Source organism: Lepisma saccharinum, chromosome 1 (assembly GCF_977018435.1).
Source record: "Lepisma saccharinum chromosome 1, izLepSacc3.1, whole genome shotgun sequence".
In the NCBI taxonomy this organism is placed as follows: Eukaryota; Metazoa; Arthropoda; class Insecta; order Zygentoma; family Lepismatidae; genus Lepisma; species Lepisma saccharinum.
Window position 1 is genome coordinate 76,732,988 of NC_139229.1, and position 18,971 is coordinate 76,751,958.

General features: G+C 41.0%; 1 protein-coding gene across 2 annotated transcripts in view; it reads left to right on the forward strand.

Annotated features, from left to right (window-relative positions):
• LOC145996749 (uncharacterized) overlaps positions 1–16,714 on the forward strand; it is a 470,158-nt gene extending 453,444 nt beyond the window's left edge. For both annotated transcript variants that reach the window (XM_083133278.1, XM_083133282.1), the window contains exons 8-9: positions 5,747–5,811; positions 16,602–16,714. In XM_083133278.1, coding sequence (XP_082989404.1) covers positions 5,747–5,811; positions 16,602–16,699 — 163 coding nt within the window. In that variant the 3' untranslated portion in view covers positions 16,700–16,714. The remainder of the gene's footprint in view (positions 1–5,746; positions 5,812–16,601) is intronic.
• Positions 16,715–18,971: the final 2,257 nt, after the last annotated feature.

Genomic DNA, 18,971 nt, shown 5'->3' on the forward strand with positions numbered 1-18,971 from the left:
CTTGAGAAAATCAAAATTTTGAAACGAAAGGTGTAAAGAACTTGTAAAAACTAGAGTGGTAAATGCAAAGTCTCCATAAACCCGATTACCATTCTTGTCTTTAAAAACACTTTATAAACACTTTAAAAACAAAGGTTTTAATTTGAATTTTGAATTTTTGAATTTGATTTTAAAATTTTGGGTACGTCAGCACTTAGGTTATTTTGCATCCGTCATATTATACGGGGTCCACCCCCTCACCGTTACAAATAACAACTCTAACCTTGAATATCTAAAATCTTAAAATATTTTGACTTCCGTTAAAAGCTGAGGCTGTAAACGGGCACTCAGCACACATAAGGACAAAAAGCAGGACAACACACAGGATTATACTGGCTATAGGGCCAGTCGCCAGAGCCTCGTTTGTCTGTAAAATTCAGTCCAGGGTGCACTACATGGAAGTGAGGTTGACAATTGGGCGTGCTACGTGGAAGTTTTCAAATGGTAATTATGAAATGTTTTACGTTACGTAAAATTTAGCTCTACAAATCCAGATCCCCTCCGAAAAAAACCCTTCGTACACTTGTATACACCCAAAAATAAAGTTTTCACTCTGACTTCGGTTAAGGTAGATAAAGAATTGAAAGATCACCGGATATAAAAACGTCCTTCACTTCTGCCCATGTCATTACGGATCCATTTGGTGAACAATCGGACGGGAATGAAAGGGGAGCTCGGAAAGCGCAGTCCTTTTCCGCAGGCGCAAGCACGTCCACATCTCAACCGGAAGTGACGTAAAATAGCACGAGGAAGGGGGACAAGAAGTAATGGCGGGCAAAAGACTCCCCAAGTGCTGATAAAGCAGCAAGGTCAGAAAATTGAGAATGAAGAGATAACGATGGGGAAAAGAGGGGATAAGGCGTTGTGATGTTATCTCATTTTTTTCTCTAGATCTGTTTTTTTTCTTTTCTCGGTTTTTGGAGGAGGAAACCTCGGCTGGTGGTAGGCTAAGGAGAGCCTAATCGACCGGAAAGGGTTAGCGTTCGGTGTCCTCCGTGCTCCCGCCGCATGGGCGTCCAAGATCCCTTTTTATCGGATCAACTGAGAGTGGCCGAGATCGAGATGTTCGCCCGTCTCCAGAGTTTCTTTTTTCGTCCTCCGCTACATCTCCGCAGCGTTCGCATCTGGACCAGATAATAGTCCGCGTCTTTAGCGCAGAGAGACTCCTTCACGCGCATTTCCTTTTCAAGTTCGGGAAAGCGGAAGACTAAGATATTACTCATTCCGATTCGTGATTAAGGAGGGTTTAATTGCCGGTACCTATTGTCCTAACTTCATGTTTGTTTTTCACGAAACTATTACGTATATGAAAGTAAATTTTAACATTATAGTCTCTGACTATTCGTTATCACTTTAGCACAAGTTTTCTATCACTGTGGCAATAAGTTTGGGCCGATTTTATGGAGAAGCTCTGTCCGTTTTAAGTGAAAAGCATCTTCCTTACTACGTGATTACTGATTTGTTATGCACTTCATATGATACCAAATTCATAATTTTATTTTTGACACGGATATTATTATTTAAATGGTATTTTCTACATTTTTAAATTTTTTGATGACATTAGGAGGTGCCCAGGCGCGCGTGCGCACGCCTATGTGGATAACCCACTTCCATTGATTACTTTTTTGGGGGGAGGGCTCATCGCGAATATGAATAGTGATATGATGAAGTTATTGAAGGGGCACTCAGAAATAACACCAATGTCCAGGCCGGGATTCGAACACAAGACTCCGGGTGTCGTAGCGCGTTGTGCTAACCACTTAGCCACCAAGGTAAGCTATTCACTTCGAGAATCAAGCACGGGTTTCTTACGTGGTAGACAGACCTTCTAGCAACCGGAAACTTATTGCTTTTTTTTTTAAACCAATAAGCCAATAAAGTAGAAAGTACGACTTCTCGAACGGATGGGCAGAGAGCTCGAAACCCATTGTCTCCTTTCACAACAACTTTATTTCTGGTTACATACATGGACAAGATAAAGTTAGTACCATTCGCACGATAAGGATGCCCCTGTGGCGCTGTAGTCGCAGGACTCACAAGCACGAGAAGAAAACAAATGAGTGGGCACTTCTTATCTTGGTTAAACTGTAATCTCCTTTGAACCTAAAACTATAAGATTGATTTTCAGTGTTCTGTGGATGTTGTGGAAATTCCAACGTGGTCTACAATAAATCCATAGGTATGACAAATTTTTATTAGCCGTTCCAGTATGACGTATGTAGTGCAAACCCTCATAGCGCCGACCCACCTATCATTTTCATTTCAAGGAATCAACTGAACGTTCAAAGACCATTACATGCTAAGCTGGTAAAATTAGTTCCAATCCATCTAGGTCAAGCCTAAAGTTTGACCAATTATAATAAGGAATAAAACATCTAAAAAAAAACTTGTCAAAAATGTATGTTTCGCTTCAAAGGATAAAAGTAGTCGATAGTTGCAACAATATTTTAAAATGTGTACAATAATTTCTCTCGCTTTGTCAGTTTTCGGTTCCTTTGAGTTTAGAAGCAGCGATCACATCCTGGTAATCCTTTATTTGAAATGCAGGGAAGTGCTACTCATTATAAACCATTCCTGAAAGACAGAAAAACAATACACTTCTTAATACGAGCTAATGTCGTAAATTATTATTTCTGAAGCACTGGTGCAAAGCACACACGTTGGTTCAAAGCAGGATAGTTTATTTTAAAAATTATCTTGTATTCATTTCCACTTGCTAGAGGTTCCAGTACACTTTTACATCGTTCTAAGATGTACACGGAAGTAAGGTTGAAGTAAATTGCTAAGAATGCCAGTGTTTTCAATTTTTTGTGGAGCCCCTCTTTCGTGATTCTACGGGCACTTTCATACTGAAGTTGAACCTTGTATGTAACACGCCATCTTGAAATAAAGATAAAAAGACAAAGTCAAGGGAGCGCTGTGTATGAAAGCTCCCAATGAATTTACCGTTTTGAAAAAAAAAAAATGTTAAGTTTTCTGTGTAACAAGAAAATAACGAATATAGGTGTTGAAAGTGAAATAACAATTCACGAAACATGAACATTTAACAGAGCCACCTATTGAGCAATGGATGTGCAGGAGATAATATTTGTGCAACGAAATCAGTGTTCTATTCTATGTAGCAAGAGTCTGTGAGGCAAGCGAACGAAAACAAGTTCTCTGCGCAAGTAGTGACTCGAGCAGGTTCCACCAATGGAGCGTAAGAGGTGGAAGTGAGTGCATGGAGGGGGCAACGCGGCTGCAGCTACCAGCAGTTTGCAGCAGCGCGCACTGTTTTGCTCCGTCCACTCGCTTTCTCCTCTTCTCTATCGTTATGCTCGGTCCTGCTCCACAGACTAGAAGCAACCGACTTCATCCATTTTAATGTGTATATCTTAGAACACTGAGAGAAGGAGAGGAAAAGAGAGATGAAGACAGTGAGAGAAAGAGAGAGGAGGAGGGGAAGATGAGAGAGAGAGGACGAATAGGAAAGAGAGAAATAACTCCGTCTGTGGTCAGAGAGATCCACCGCTTGTAACTTTACCTCCTCGTTAGTGTCTCCCAGAGACGCTTTTCAACATCCCTGTCCCAGGGTTTCTCATCCCACCCCCCGTCTCCCCACCTACCTGACGCCGGAAGTTCAGCGGCGCGATGTCGGTCAACTCATTACAAAGTTAATCCAATGAGTTGCGAGTGCGAGGAGGAAGATCCCTACATCCACCCTCCTGCTCCTCCCTCCGACCCCGGTCTCCGAGGAGAGGAACGCCAAGGAGAAGGCGCTTGCGGAGGGGAAGATGACATCCCGAAAAGGAATGGATGGTGAAGAATGGGTGTTTGTGAAACTTACAGGGAAACAGCGATTAATTGTCGTCCGTCTAGACTTCGCAGCGGAGTGGCGTTACTCCATGGTTGAACTTTGAGAGGAGGGGAGCTAACGCCCCCTTCCCCCAGTGCAAATTAGAGTGCCAAAAGAGTATTTTAAATGGGTAATATTTCAGTTCGTGTGATAGTATCAAATGACCTAGGCTGAAGTATCTAGATTACAAATTTCTTACAAGAAACTTTTAATCTAGGCTGTATAAAAAATTAACTATAATTTATAGAAGCAAGGAGCATCTTTCACACAAGTATTTACAGAAAGTTCAACAACATAAAAGAACATAATTCTCACTTTAATTAGCTATTCTCTCTCCACCATAAGAATAAAGTCCATGTAAACAAGAGCATCTGACTCGCGAGAAATCGTAGTATTTGATATATACGGTACAAATGTTGCAGGTAGGAATATCACTGTTTCCTCACACCTGGAAAATTAGATAAAAAAAAGGTAAAGTGCTCCCCTGTGCTTAGCACCACGCCATGAAGGCGTATAGGGGGTGTGGGGGTAACGCCCCACACTTTCTTGATCCGGTCGTAAGTGGGGGTGATGTGATCAGCATCACGCCCCTGACCGCCTTTACCCCCCAGGGTTTCCCCCCAGGTACCCATGATATTCGACGCTGGGTGGGCGCCGGGGCCGCTTCCATCGTTAGAAAAGTTCCCGGATTTGAACCGGCCGGGGATCGAACCCGGGACCTTTAGCATGGTAGTCAGACGCGTTACCGACTGAGCCACCGCGGCCAACCGGAAAATTAGATATTTGTTACAATCATAACTTTTTTCTGATTAAAGATACGTTGAAAACCCCTTCACCATTGCATTTCTATTGAAATTCTAGCCTGATGTGATATATCACATTACTCCCTTCCCATTTTTTTAAAAAAAATGAGTGGAATTCAATATGGCGGCCACCACTATGGCTGACGTCCGGTTGGAACGCACCAATATGGTTCCCCCCAGGCCTAACTTGTTTCTATCAAACTCCTTTACATTTTACAGGGTGTGTTAAGGGACTTTTGATTCACCCTGTAGTTCGTTTGTTGCGGCCATACCACCTAACGAACCTACTGTAGTACAGTTCTGGTAGCCAATATGTAAGCAATTTCCTCTCGCAGATCACATACATTTATTTACAATAACTTCATTCGTCTCTCGGATGGAGAGTCGATATAACGTGGACACAGAAAGCAGTAATTTCATGTCACTGGCTAATTATTATGCTACATATGTACGAGGGGAGAGTGAAGAGTTTTGAGCCTCTCGTGGAAGGAGTGATACTAGGTAGTTAAAATTTTGGAGGATGTAAGGTTTGGGTTTTATGACACTCTGTGCGAACTTTTATGAAAGTCACATGTTTCCTTCTATTTTTTTGTCAGGTTGAAAATGAATGAAGTGTCAGAGAAGAGAGTGGCGGACAGGGCCGTGATTCGGTAGCTCTGTCGGCAAGGCCTCACTCCACAGGCTGCTTTGGTCGAGTGTGGCTTCACTGCACTTTCCCATCCACCTTCTTCGCCCGACTTGCCCCGTCAGATTTTCATCTTCTCCCTGCCATGAAGAATTCACTTCGAGGACGTCTATTTTCACACAGACGAAGGCGGTCATTCAGTGGTGTGGGACTCAGAGGACAAATCATTCTACCAAATGACTGTAAACAAATTGCAGCACAGAATGCATAAGTGCATTGATCTGGGGGGGGGGGGTGATTATAGAGATTGTGATTATGTAGAGAAGTCGTAATGAGAAACTGTAGCTCAAACATCCCTTCCCTGTGAGGCTCAAAACTTTTCACTCTCCCCTCGTACATGCTCAAAGTCAAAATTACTATACATATTTTCTTTCTCTTTTGCAGCCAGAGCGAGTACGTCTGCATGATGTTCTACAGAAGGGATGGTCACGTGATCGAGGTTCAAACTGGTAAGTAAAATCCAATATATAAACCTTTATGTTTACGTAAATTCATTAATTACTGGAGAAATTTACTTGACTCTGTCCCGGTAATCTCTGGAGCAAGGGAACGGAAACAAGTCCTCTGTTCAAGTGAGACTCCAGAAGGATGGAACAATGAACGCCTCAGAGGGGAAGTGATTGAATTTTGTTGCTGCAGCTAACAGCTGTTTACAGCAGGGCGCACTGCTTAGCACCGCCTGCTCGCTTTCTCCCTTCTCTACCGTTATGCGCGGCCTTGCTCCACAGATTCCCCAAATAGAGTAAAGTTTTGACTAAACAGGTGCCCAATCCGACAAAAATGTGAGAATTCGAATTACTAAACACTTCAAAACACACTTATAAGAATTATTTTATTGCCTATTCAAGTTAAGGCATGTCAAAGAAAAGACGAGGCAAGTGGCCTGAAACTAAGGGACCCTTCAGATCGAAGTGACTCGTGTCACATGGAAACGAACTTTTGGAAATAAATGCAACCATTCGTACCGGACGAACACAAGAAGCTTTCCATGCACTTTTTTTTAACAGACTGGACACGAGTGCAGTTTGCGGACGACGACGACGTGTCGGTCGTTGTGATGTCTACGGTACCATTCTATCACGGTTTGGTGTGTTATTCTTCCCGAAGATACCAAACGGAGTTACGGGATGCAACTCCAGAGCCTTGTCTTAACCCTTACTGGACGTTAATACATCGGGGTGAAGGAACACTAAATTTGCACTATTTGTTTCGTTATTCAATCATTTTTCACACATGAAAAAGTCAGTAACACAATTGGAACATCACGAGGTAGTATCGGCTCGTGCATGTTAAATATATTCTTTCTCCTTGGCGCTACAGGCTTGGGTGGGCTTTGGCCTTCCTCTCGATGCCCATCTATTCTTCTTTTTTTTTGCTTTCTCCAACCATCTTCCAACTTGCATTATCTTCAGCTTCCACATCCATTTCTTCCTTGGTCTTGCACGTTTTCGCCTCCCCTCCCTCTTGCTGCATCAGTTCCCTTGTCGCCCTTTCCTCGTTCATCGTTTCCATATGTCCCAGACAGGCCAGTCTTCGAGACTTTACAAACTTCACTATGTCATCTCCATCAAGATTTTTTCAATTTTTCTACGCTCGTTCTTATTCTCCAATCTTCTCCCTCTCTAAATATACCCACCCCTATATATTCTTTTTAAGGACAACTTTTTAAGATACCCTCATCAAGGTGATATAATGGACCAAACATTCTGCCTGATTCAGGCGCAGAAGGTGACCTCCGATACGTTTCAAGCACTTGCCGAACATGCATATCATTTCCAAAGGATTCTGGGACCATAATTTCCTGAAAAACCTCCCCTACCAACCCTTCCGGATCCTTCGGAAAGAGACCCGCGGCCACTCCTCCCCCGCTGCTCTCGAACACAGCATCTTCGCATCCATCTTATTCCCCTTGATGTTTCTGCCACTGCGTACTCAAGGAATGCCAGCAAGTTCGAACCGAACTAAACTGTACCCCACGCGACCACAGCAGAGAGAGAATTTCCACGAAAATTGGGGTCCAGAGAAACGACAAGAAGAACAAGCCATGGACTTTGCTATATTGGTGCTCATTAGTGTTGGTCCAAAGGAACCCACCCTTCCCTCTCCTGTGTTTTCCCCCTCGGTCCCTCCCTACAAATGCTCTTGACGGAGGACCAACTGCTTTTCTTTCCTTGCCCGCAGACTAATGACTATTTGAGATCTTCAAGTTCCCCGAGCTTCGCTTTATCAAAGTTGGTTTCCGCCACTTATTCTCGTCTTTCTCTCTCCCCCGTCCTTTTTTTTATGTTGCTCGGTGCTTTTGCCAAAAGGAGCGCTGAAATTGCTGAAACCCTACTTTTTATTATTTGAGGAATTACCGAACCTTACGTTCTATCATCCCGCTGTGCTGTGTATGTGCAATGTGGCCTCTTGTAAGACCCTCGTGAGTAAAACCTGCATCAAGATATGAGGCAAATAGGGATACATGTTTTGAGGTCTTCATGGTCCGTTCATCTAGGTTTCTTTGCCGTCTGAGTAATGTAATACAGTCTTGATAACATTGGTCAACATTATGTTTTTACATCGTGAATTCAAATATGCAACTATAATTTTTCCACTAGGCGTAGTTTTTTTTTTGTCTACAGCTACTTTTATTTTTTCAACTTTAGTTACGGCCTGTTGTGATAATTGAACTTTATATGGAGGAATGCTAGACAATTAGGACAATGCTGTGTTCACCCAGACACTGCCATACATCACTTCGTGTTTGGAAACTTAAAAAGTAGTCACCAGAATGTGGATAAAGCATAACTGGTTGCCTGAACACTGTCGTACATGTGCTTTAAATGTAATAAAACGCAAAGATAATACGGTAATTACATTGTTGCTGACATTATAAGACATCTGTAGAAACAACCACAAAGAAGAATAAAAGAGCCTGTGGCGATGAAACATCAATGTAAATTTAAATAAACATAATCGTGAAGTTAGTTTCATGTAGTATGCGAAATCTTCACTGCTACAATAAGACGGCTCCACCAATGAACACGTGAGAGGAACGGAATTGCGTGGAGTGGGGGAAAGCGACTGAAGTTACCAGCCTTCCCAGCTGGTGTACTGCTTCCTTCTGGCCACTCAATTTCTCTCGCTTCTCTGACGCTCTGCGGGGCCTTGCTCCACAGTTAGCTAGGACAGGGTATGGTTGCTACTCCCTTACACTTCGATAGATTTGTTGGCAGTCTGGGTGGTCGTACACTTCCCCATATTGAGCGTTCTGCAGTCAAAAATACTGTTTTGGGAACGTGAGGATAGAAAGGAGATCTCCATCCACGAACGAGGTAAATCTTAAAGGACAGAGCATCCAACGTTTTCAAACAAGTAAGTTTGAGCGCACTTAAGAATAGGAAAATGGAGAGAGCAAATTATGTTTCCCTATTTTCTGATGGCCGCACAGGGGTTTATCCTGAATTTTCCATTGGGGAGAGGAATGTGTAAGGAGATTTTAGTGGGTAGGAGGGTAAATTTAGCATTCAATCTTAATTGGACATTATCCATTGTTGAGTGCTTGTAACTATACTTATTCTAACACTTGCTTTCGAAAGGGCACCTCTTCTCTCCTCTCCAAGTGAACAAATTTCGTACTCTTGAAGAGGAGAAAAGAGGTTTTATCTTGAAACGTACTGTAAGAATAAGCATACGAGCATCCTAGTTAAAAGCACTAGACAATGGATAATGTAAATTTCATGCTAATGTAGAAGATTTATTCGTGAAGACCGAACATAACTTCATTAAGAAGTTATCGCTTGCAATTTCATTATTTTTGGTACAACAGAACAATTGTAGTACGCAAGAACATTATGACAAAAAAAAAAATAACCAGACCTACTTTTTCACAAAATAGCAGATTCTCTTAAGTAATTTATGCCAAATAACACAAAACTAAGTATAATTTGTAATTTTTGTGTCTGTTTCGAATACAGCCATGTTCAACAATTCGAATCGTAACTATTTAGAATCTCACTCAAATGTCTTATAAATTTTTCCTGTACATGTATCGTTTGATAACATATGAAATGATATTATACAAATCGACAATGGTAATTATATTTACCTCAGTAGTCCTACAGAAACTATTCATTCTTTAGGTCATATTTTACAAGTGTTCTGTGGTTTCAACACGTCGTGTCAAGTGTCACAAAAATTACATCAAGTCTTCACGTCCTATTTGAGCATTAATGGAGAAGAATGAAGGGTGTTTTTTTTTTGTTGAAGTTAGATAAAATAAATTAGTATTTTACAACATAGTATACTTGTGATTATGTGGGTCCATTTTTTATTTGTTATTTGTATATGTACAGTCACGGACACTTCTGGGTTGTAACGATTCCATTGAAATTTAATGGGATTGTTACAACCCAGAAGTGTCCGTGACTGTACAACATAGTCTGGCAATCGTAGATACAAGTTCTACACAGGTCACTAAAAGTTTTATTGCATTGTGAACATCAATGTTCTTTCCCCAAACAAATTCCACCATTATGAAACATTTCCCATTCCATGACACCCTTCCATTACGCATATTTTCATTCGCTGCACTTCCTGTCCGTGTAGAATATTCTCAGCCGATATCTGAAATCACAAGAAAAAAAATGTTAAAGAATATAATATGAATACAATAATAATAATAATAATAATAATAATAATAATATAGTTACAATATGAATAGGGATGCTGGCGTAGGGATGTTACAACCCCATCGCCCAGTGGCTTGTTCACTGCAGTTAGTCGACCAACAAAGGGAAACTTTAAGGTTAGTAATATAACCAGCTATGACTAATGTTTATTATGATTCAGAATTTCATTAATCTTCAAAAAAAATTCATGTCCAGGAATTATTAGAATAATTAAATCAAGAAAACTTAGATTGGTAGGCCATGAGAGAGGAAATAAGAGTTTACAGGATTCGTGTCGGGAAACCTGATGGTAAGAGACCTGTAGGAAGATGGAGGGATAACGTTGAGATGGACCTAAAGAAAATCGGTAAGGATAGAAAAGATTGGATTGATCTTGCCCAGGATATGGACAGATGGAAGGCTTGTGTTGCTTCAGGCATAAATCTTCTGGTTTAAGAAGTCTGGAGAATTAGTTAGTTACGAAATTTACTTAATTACATATTATGATATAATTGATTTATTTAAGAAAAATAATAAACAGTCTCACTCTTGATTCCCCCATCTAACAGTCAATTTCTGTTCAGTTCTCCTTCTCGTTATTAGTTTTAACCTCATTTAATGGGTTTCTAATTTTGTTGTTAGCTAAAATGTAGCGTCATTCTTGTACAAATGTGTAAATACATGAATTGCCCTAACGACTTGACGTGAAGAATTTTGGTTCTTGGTCTGGAAAAGTCACGGAATTTTGTTTTGTATGTCATTGTCAGTGCTTTTGACACCGAAAAAAAAACAGACTGCCAACCTATCATGTTTTGGACTACGCAAAGTGCTCATCGTTGGGAAAGTCCTCAACTTAGAAGTTATGAACGGTCATTGTGGTAAAGTGGACAGCTGCACACAAGCGGAGAAGAGAGCTTACGGAGAAAGAAAAAAAAATGTAAAAAAAAAAACGCGATAAGTGCGGTTTTCCGTGCAAAGTTAATTACGTCGTGCATGCAGATGGTAACCAAAGAGTTATTGTGGCAGTTTATAAAGTGGGGAGGATAGTAGGACCGCAACACACGCGGTAGCAGGCTTTTAATTTCTGGCCGCAAGTCCTAAATAAAGTCGGCCGTCGTCCAGACGCGTGTAACTAACAACGGCGGCTTCTTTTTTTGTTGTTCTGTTATTAATTTTTCATCCTCGCCGCTTGTTCTCTATCGCTATTTTTCTTTGGCGAGTTCGGGTATTGGCTCCCCCTACCCCCCTCGGGCTTTACTGGAATGAAGTGATGTGGTCTGCGTGGAAATTGCTTGCGGTCGCCTGACCAATAAATACAAAGTTTGTACAGTGGGGATAAAAATATTTCGTTACCATCAGAAAGCAAGTTAATCTTGCAAATGTTGCTCTCAGTCTAGCATGTTGGTTCTTGCTCGGAATTCCTGTCAAGTCATGGATTCTTGCTCTTCCATACGTTATCGACTAGAGTGTTGCACATGACCACTTTCGTTCGATCGTACAATGGGATCCATGTGTATTACCGTGCAATTGTCCTTGACTATTTTCGTTATGTTTCTCTTACATCCTATGCGTTTTTAAGCGATGGATTTTTATGTATGCTGATGGAGAAGTTGTCAACAGCTTGTTTAAGAGTTAAGAGAGAACTCAAAAGCTCTTATTGGGTCAAATAAAGTGCACGGATGTAGTGATGGACAATTTGCACGGTAATACTCATGGATCCCACTACTCGTTCGAGTCTCCCACCCTCGAGCGTATACAATAAAATATCATTTAAATGTGACAATAATCGTAGGCACATGTGTGTAAAATATACGCCTTGGTAGTTTCAGCCCGCAATCATCTTTCATGTTCACACGTCGGTTCGACCCGAGGATGAACAGTGGAATCGTCGAACTTTTATTACGACACATGTTACTTAGAAATGAACGAATAAACAGCAACGTTTCATTCAAACTGAAACGGCATGACAGGCCCCACAAACCTACATTCCATTGGTTCAACCATAAAGTCATTTGCGAAAACGTGTTGCTTGGGTGTAGCATCTCCCTTGGAGTGATTTCACCTCCTTTCGTCTCTTTCTCTCTCCATTTTCTTCCTTTTTCTCTAGGAAAAAGAGTAGGAGAGTTCTCTCACACTTCATTCTCCCCTATCCTCTCCTCATCCTACTCTACTTTCTTTGACCCTTCCCTCCCGGTATTCTCACCTCCTCTTCTCTATTCTTCCCTTCTTTATCCCTTTTATTCACTCTCCCATCCCCTTCATTCTCTTTTCCTCCATATTTATTCCTTCTTACTTCATTTCCACCCTCCCCATTCATTCTATGCCCTCATTCTCCATCCCCTCTTTCCACTTCATTCTCCCCTACCTTCATTTCCCTTCAACCTCTCCACTTTCGCCTTCTCCTCATCTCCTTTATTCTCCCCCTTCCCCGTTCTTTCTTCCCTTACGTATCTCCGACTCCAGTCTTTCTTTCTACTTCTTCATTATCCCTTTCTAACTTTATTCTCCCCTCCCCCACTAGTATATCAGTCTTCCTCTACAATCTATCGCCCCTTGTATTCTCCCCTATTCCACTCGTTTCCCCTCTCTCTTCATTCTTCCCTTCCACTCCGCTCTTTAATTCTTTTCTCTCCTTCAGTTCATTCTCCCCTTCCCCACTCGCCTCCTTCATTTTCCCCTTTCATTCCTTCCCAATCATTCTCTTCTTCAAGCACCCGACGGCTAAAAGAAAAAGAGGCCGTCGGGTGCTGCCCCCTGGAGTTCGATTGCTGAACTTAAAAAAAATTTCTGGCCGTCAGGTTCTGCACCGTGGTGTTACGTTCCTGAACTAAAAAACATACACAGCCGAATTTTCTTAGTTAAGCATCTCGCACATCCCATCTTTCCTTCCCTCTCTCCTACTTCGTTCTCTCCGTTCCCCCCTCTCTCCCAGCTCATTCTCTCAGTTTCCACCTGACTCCTCTCCAGTCTCCCCTTTTGCTTCTCCCTCTTCATTCTGCTTCATTTTCCTTATATCTACTCTCCGCTTTCACTTCTCTCAAAATTTTCTTCCTTCCCATAGTTTCCTCCCTAAGTCTCCTTTTTCTCCCTCTTCTCCTTCATCCGTCCATTCTCCCCTGCCCCCTTCACCACGTTCATTCATTTCTCTCCCTTTCTATTCTCCACTTTTCCCTCTCTTATCCCCAATCTCATCTTTTCTCGCTCTCATCCCCTCATTCTCCCTTTCCCTTCTATCACCCTCTTACCCCACTCTTTCCCCTTACTCTTCTATTTTCTCATCCCTGATATTCCCATATCTCTCTCTCTCCTTCAATCTTCCCTTTCCATTCTCTTTTTACCCCTCTCACCCTTGATTCCATCCTATTGCTCCACCTTCAATCTCCCCTTTCCTTTTCCACTTTAATTCTCCCCTCTCCATACCTTCTCCTCTCTTCCCCACATTTTCCCTTTCCCCTCCCTAGCCGTTCTTCCCCCCGTCCCTTAACTCTTCCCTATTCCTCTCTTCTTCATTCTCTCATGATCCCTTTCTCCTTCCTGTCATTGTCACTCTCTTCTTTCTGTTCTTACATTCCCACCACCTCGTGTGTATCATTTAGAGGTCCATATGTGCACAGTCACTACCACACAGGTTTCCGTGGATAAATTCACCTAACGACCATTTTACAACTTCAGAACGTAACACTTGCCTTGCACAGAGCTCTTAATCTTAAAGGAGCTTTCAGACCGATGCAGCACGCGACAGAAAGAAATGCAACCAGAGTGAAAAAGCAAACTCAACAACAATAGTCTCGAGTTGTTGGTCGCGCATGCGCGTTGAATGCTTTCTTATAGACTGAAAGGGCCTGTGTCGCATACTGCTTTGTCTGAAAGCCTCCTAAAGTAACCACAGCTTTAACGTTTTGAAAGCAACACCAACTATTTGCTAACTGGATCATGAAATAACTTGACTGTCATGTTTATGCATATACCTTAACGATCGGCCTGTCTGTTGCGATAAGAATCGAAATGTTACCTGGGGTACGACAGACCTCTATCCCATTAGAACATATCCTCCTGTTCATTGTTGTGCAAAGTTCTGTTTATTTTCTGCAGTGCCTTAGAATGAAGATGCAATTTAACAAACTGTAGTGTAGAGCCAACAGCAACGATAATACGTAGTAAGCAAACTGTCCATCTGTTTGCATTGTTTTTTTATGTTGTTTTAAGGAGTGACATTTTGTTGTCTACCCTAGACGTTTCAATTTCATTTCATGATCATCATATTGTGGAAACCAGACTGAATGGAAATGTTATGGTAATGGACAATTCGCCCTACTGATACTTTTTCCGTTGGGTATACAAGTATTCACGTCACGTCGATAACAAAGTTTAATGCCTTGTTTCTATGCTTCCCGTGTAAAGAAGTACAATCGTAAATGCTCATGTAGAAATATTACTAGTTGCTGAACAAATTATCATAGGTGGTGTACTGACACTGAACACGATCTCCGCCAGATAAGTGTTCAGTGTAGCGAGGTAACACTAATTATGAAAAGTTGTTCAGCGCTTGATACCTGTTACAGTAAGTACAAAGTTAGTTTAAAAATTGTTTCGTGCATTTGCACGTATTACAACCTCACCTGGGTAATGTAAAATTAAATACGTGCTTTCCGAGCACTAAATTAAGAGCGAAAAAGATGCAATTTAAAGCTGGTATAGGCTGCTTAAATTTACTTTACAAAAGCTATAAAAGTACGAAATATGAAAATGTGGTAAAATACTGCTCCCCCTAGTGATAAGAATTAGAGTTTAGGAGTTTGCCGCCCATTTGCGTCAAGAATCTCTCCTGCTTCCTCGAGCAGCTTGCAACTATCTCAAGAGTTGGGTGTCACCGCTTGAAAAACATCCAAGGGGCTGGGAGATTAGGCGGACAAATTAGTAGAGGTGGTTGTCACCCACGGTGGATGATGTAGAATTTGTGAGCACCTGAGAGGGACTTCCATATCACGTGACTTCCCTCCTGCAGGATCCGAAACCGGATGTAAGAGGCACAGGTGCGGGCGAATAGCTGACGCGCCTCCCACGTTTAGCTTCAAGTTCTTTGCCAATGACTTCCATCATAACTCCAAAGAATGAACTAACTTGGGCCTGCTGTAAAAAAGCAGAGGGAAAAAAATCGTCTTCGGTCGAATGGGTGGGGGGCTCTCCCTCCCTGGCATCATGCCCGGCACCTGGTCCTGCAAATTTTCGTCTTTTCCCCTTATCATGACGTCAATAGCTAGCCTACGCCTTCTTTCTCTAACCACTTTCCCTCTCTTTACAGCTCAGGTTCTATATCTTGTGTGTTGCCTTTTTCCACGGTCTTCAAAGTTGAACAGATTATAATCAAGTCATCAACCTTTTTAACAAAATTATTTACTTTTTCATGACCTTTCCCTCCCTTTTTCTTATTTCACAAGGCCGGTTAAGATGAAAACTGAAGCTGTAGTTTAACAAGAGATTTAGACTTGCTTTAATTATTAATGCTTGAGACTTCATCCTGGATGGGGAATGGCCACATTTCTTTAATATGTTTACAACACTTCATGCATACAAGAATGTAATTCTTAAGGAACAAAGTAAAAAAAAAAAACCACAACTGAATACAATTTTAGATTTCCAAATATTCAATTTTATGAAATTCCAGTACAGGTATATAACAATGTAAATTCACTATACTGAAAAAGAAGCGAAAATTCTTGACCACAAGCATAATTTCTCGACTTTTTCTTGATTTTCTTGACCTACACGTTGATTTCTTGACTGGTAGACACCCTGTGCAGTCCCCTTTTCCCATATCTGTATTGAACAGTCAGGCATCAAACGCTGCAGTTATGGAATCATTCAAATACACCTTAAAATACCTGTAATGTACATTCACATTTTGGCAGAAATGTCAAATGGGGTAAAAATAAGAGGAAACACACGACGCAAGGTCTCAGCCTCAGTCAAAACTGGTTTAGTGTGGTGCATACCCAGCTGCCAACACTTTGCGAAAATAGGTTTTTCAAACATGCAGATAGCACCAAACTTAACACACTCAACCAACTTGCATGCTTTATTTTCACAATAACAATTTAATAATTCCTACGTTGTTAGGTTATGAGGCCTGGTTAAAACCCATTTTGCATCCTGATGTGCCCTATAACATTAAAGACTTTGGTTTGATATTTGAAAATTTTACCGAAACCAGCGTCTTCATACATTCAAGGTTTTTATTTTGAATTGTGTTATTTAGCGCCCCTTTTCTGTCACTTTGGCTAATTGCGACGATGAGGATGAGTGGAAGTTGTCTGACAGTTACAGCCAATGGTAGACATCACGTGACTCATCATTAACAATATGGTGCTAAAATTCTGTAGGCTGAAACTACGTACGTGAACGTACGTAATATCGACTCCACCATACAATTGTTATTGCCGTGTCATTCTTTTAGTTTCAACAGTACAGTTTTCTAAATAGAAAAAAAAATCGTCCTTTTACTCTTTGAATGTCTGCCTCTTTACATTTAGACATAAACTTGTGAAGCTCTGTTCGCATATCTCACGTCACATTTCTTTTCTCTTTAGGTACTGGAACAAGAAGACCGGAGGATGCTTGTCTCCCCCTGCACTTCAACCAATCCTCGCTGCCCTTCGTGACACTCGTCAGTAAGTACTCAACCTAATTGGTGTTTCATTACGAAAAGTCATAATTTCAATTATGAAACTTCAATTTTCTAGGATTTTCATCCTTCTTGGCCGAGTGTATGACCCAGACGGAGGATTTGTGCTTTTCTTCGCGATGCGACGAAGCCAAAAGAAAATCCAATTTACAGATTGCTGGGTATAGGAGGAAGCTTATTTTAGACCTCTTACACACACTTTTGTTTAGTTTCTTTAAGTTTCGTTGTACTTTTAAAAATAACGGTACACGTTTCTCAATTCTCGATATATAGCCTCCCCTATGACGCAGTGGTAGGGTAGCGTCGTCGCCTTGTAATCAACAAGTCCCAGGTTCGATGCCCAGTGGAGGCACATGGTGGTTCGGATTCCACTTTAAACTATAGGTCCAGTCCCGATTAACCTTAACTGGACTTAAAACACCAACTCAATCAATCATTCAATTCTCTACATAGTCGCCACCAAGAGTTTGGAAGTAGTGGTTACTTTTTTTTTTGGAGTAATTGTAACTGTTACTTTTTGAAATTAATAATTGTTCGTGCAGCAGTTATTTTGCAAGTAACTAGTTACGAAATTAAGAGTTACTTTTACACTAACTTCAACTTGTTTTCACATACAAAGAAATTTCCGTCAGTCAAATCCTTGAAATATCTTGAACCAAGTGTTAGTCCGAAAGAACAAGGGAGTTGAGATTCTTAGAATTGTGAGAAGAAATGTTTTAATGTCCCATGTTATTTCAAAACATTTCACACCCAAGAGTGCATAATATCTTATAATAATTATCCTGAATATATCGCAGCTTCTAGGCTCAACAGTAATTAAATAAAATTATTATTTTTAATAACAATTTTAAAGAAAAGGAGTGTATTTTAAATTTTATTACTTATATTGTTTGTATAAATTATGGTTAATTATAATTTAATGAAAATTTGTTAAATTTTTATGTAGAACTGAAATAATACTTGCATCTTTTCTGACGGCGAATATTGAAGAGGTTTTCTCGGGCAATCAGTCAGGTGATTTCCGGATAGACTTCCGAGCTTTCAAGAGCAAAACGTCACTCTCATCTTCAGGGATTGAAGTGCAGAGATAAGTCAGCCTGTATTTGGCGTAGGTGGAGAGGCAATCGGGTAGCGTTTCTCGGACGTCCGCGCTTCCAGTCGACTATCGCTAATCAGGCTGGGTCCAGTTCGAGTCCCGAGGTTTTCTTTTTCCCTGTGTATGGCTATTGCTTCTTTAATGAGACGGTCTCAGTAATTTGATGATTTAGGTGGTTGTGAAGTCAAACTCTATGGCTCTCCTGGATGGAATGTTCTGCTAATCCTGATTTTTCGGGATGAAAATTCTTGATGTAGCTGGCGTGTTCTTTGCAACGCTGTCCGATTGTCTGCTCAGTTTGTTCAATGTAGGCTTTACCGCAGGAACAGGTTATACGGTAAACCCTGGGTGTCTTCTGTCCTAGGTCTTCTTTAGGGTTTCGAAGTCTGCTTCTGAATTTCGATGGCGGTTTGAGGATCGTCTTGATGTTGTATTTTGAAAGAATGCGGCTGATGATTGCCGAGAGGTTACCAGTGTATGAGACGATGGATATCTTCTTTTTTTCTTGGTTATCAGGTGGGTCCGGGTTTGTTCGTTGGTTGTTCTTGTGTGTTACTCTCTTTAGTGTCTTGGTGATACTTACTTCACTGTACCCATTCTGTTTGAAGGCTGTGCGCAGGTGTCTTATTTCCTCTTGAAGGTGCTCTGTTTCGCTGATGGCGATGGCTTGGTGAAACAATGTCGAGAGTAGAGGGAAGTTACCAAAGTAGGACCCCCATTTTGTCTTTCATCTCTGGTGTCATTATGGCATATTATTTCTATTAGAAATTTAATAATATGGGTTCAATGATATGTTTGCTAACGTTTTGAGTAACTTAATCCACCTTAAAGCGCACGATGCTTTGCCAGTAAACATTTCTGTAAAAAGGGACGAAAAGTAACAACGGAGAAAAAATGGCCAAAGTCGGACCCCTCATTTAACAAGTTCCAAAAATTGGAAAAGACGCAAAGAAATGTAAATATGTGATATGTAGTAAATGAATTACTTTTATTGAGCTTTCATAAAGAATATAGATGTACAAAAGGAATATAATATAGACTGATAATATACTAACTTTCCATTTGTTGGACATCCCACCTTCTCCCACCTGCATTGCCTTTTCCCTTGAACATCTGAAACAATATGTAAAAGGACTTTACTAACGAGTAACGTTACTGCTGATACCTTCCCAAGTATCA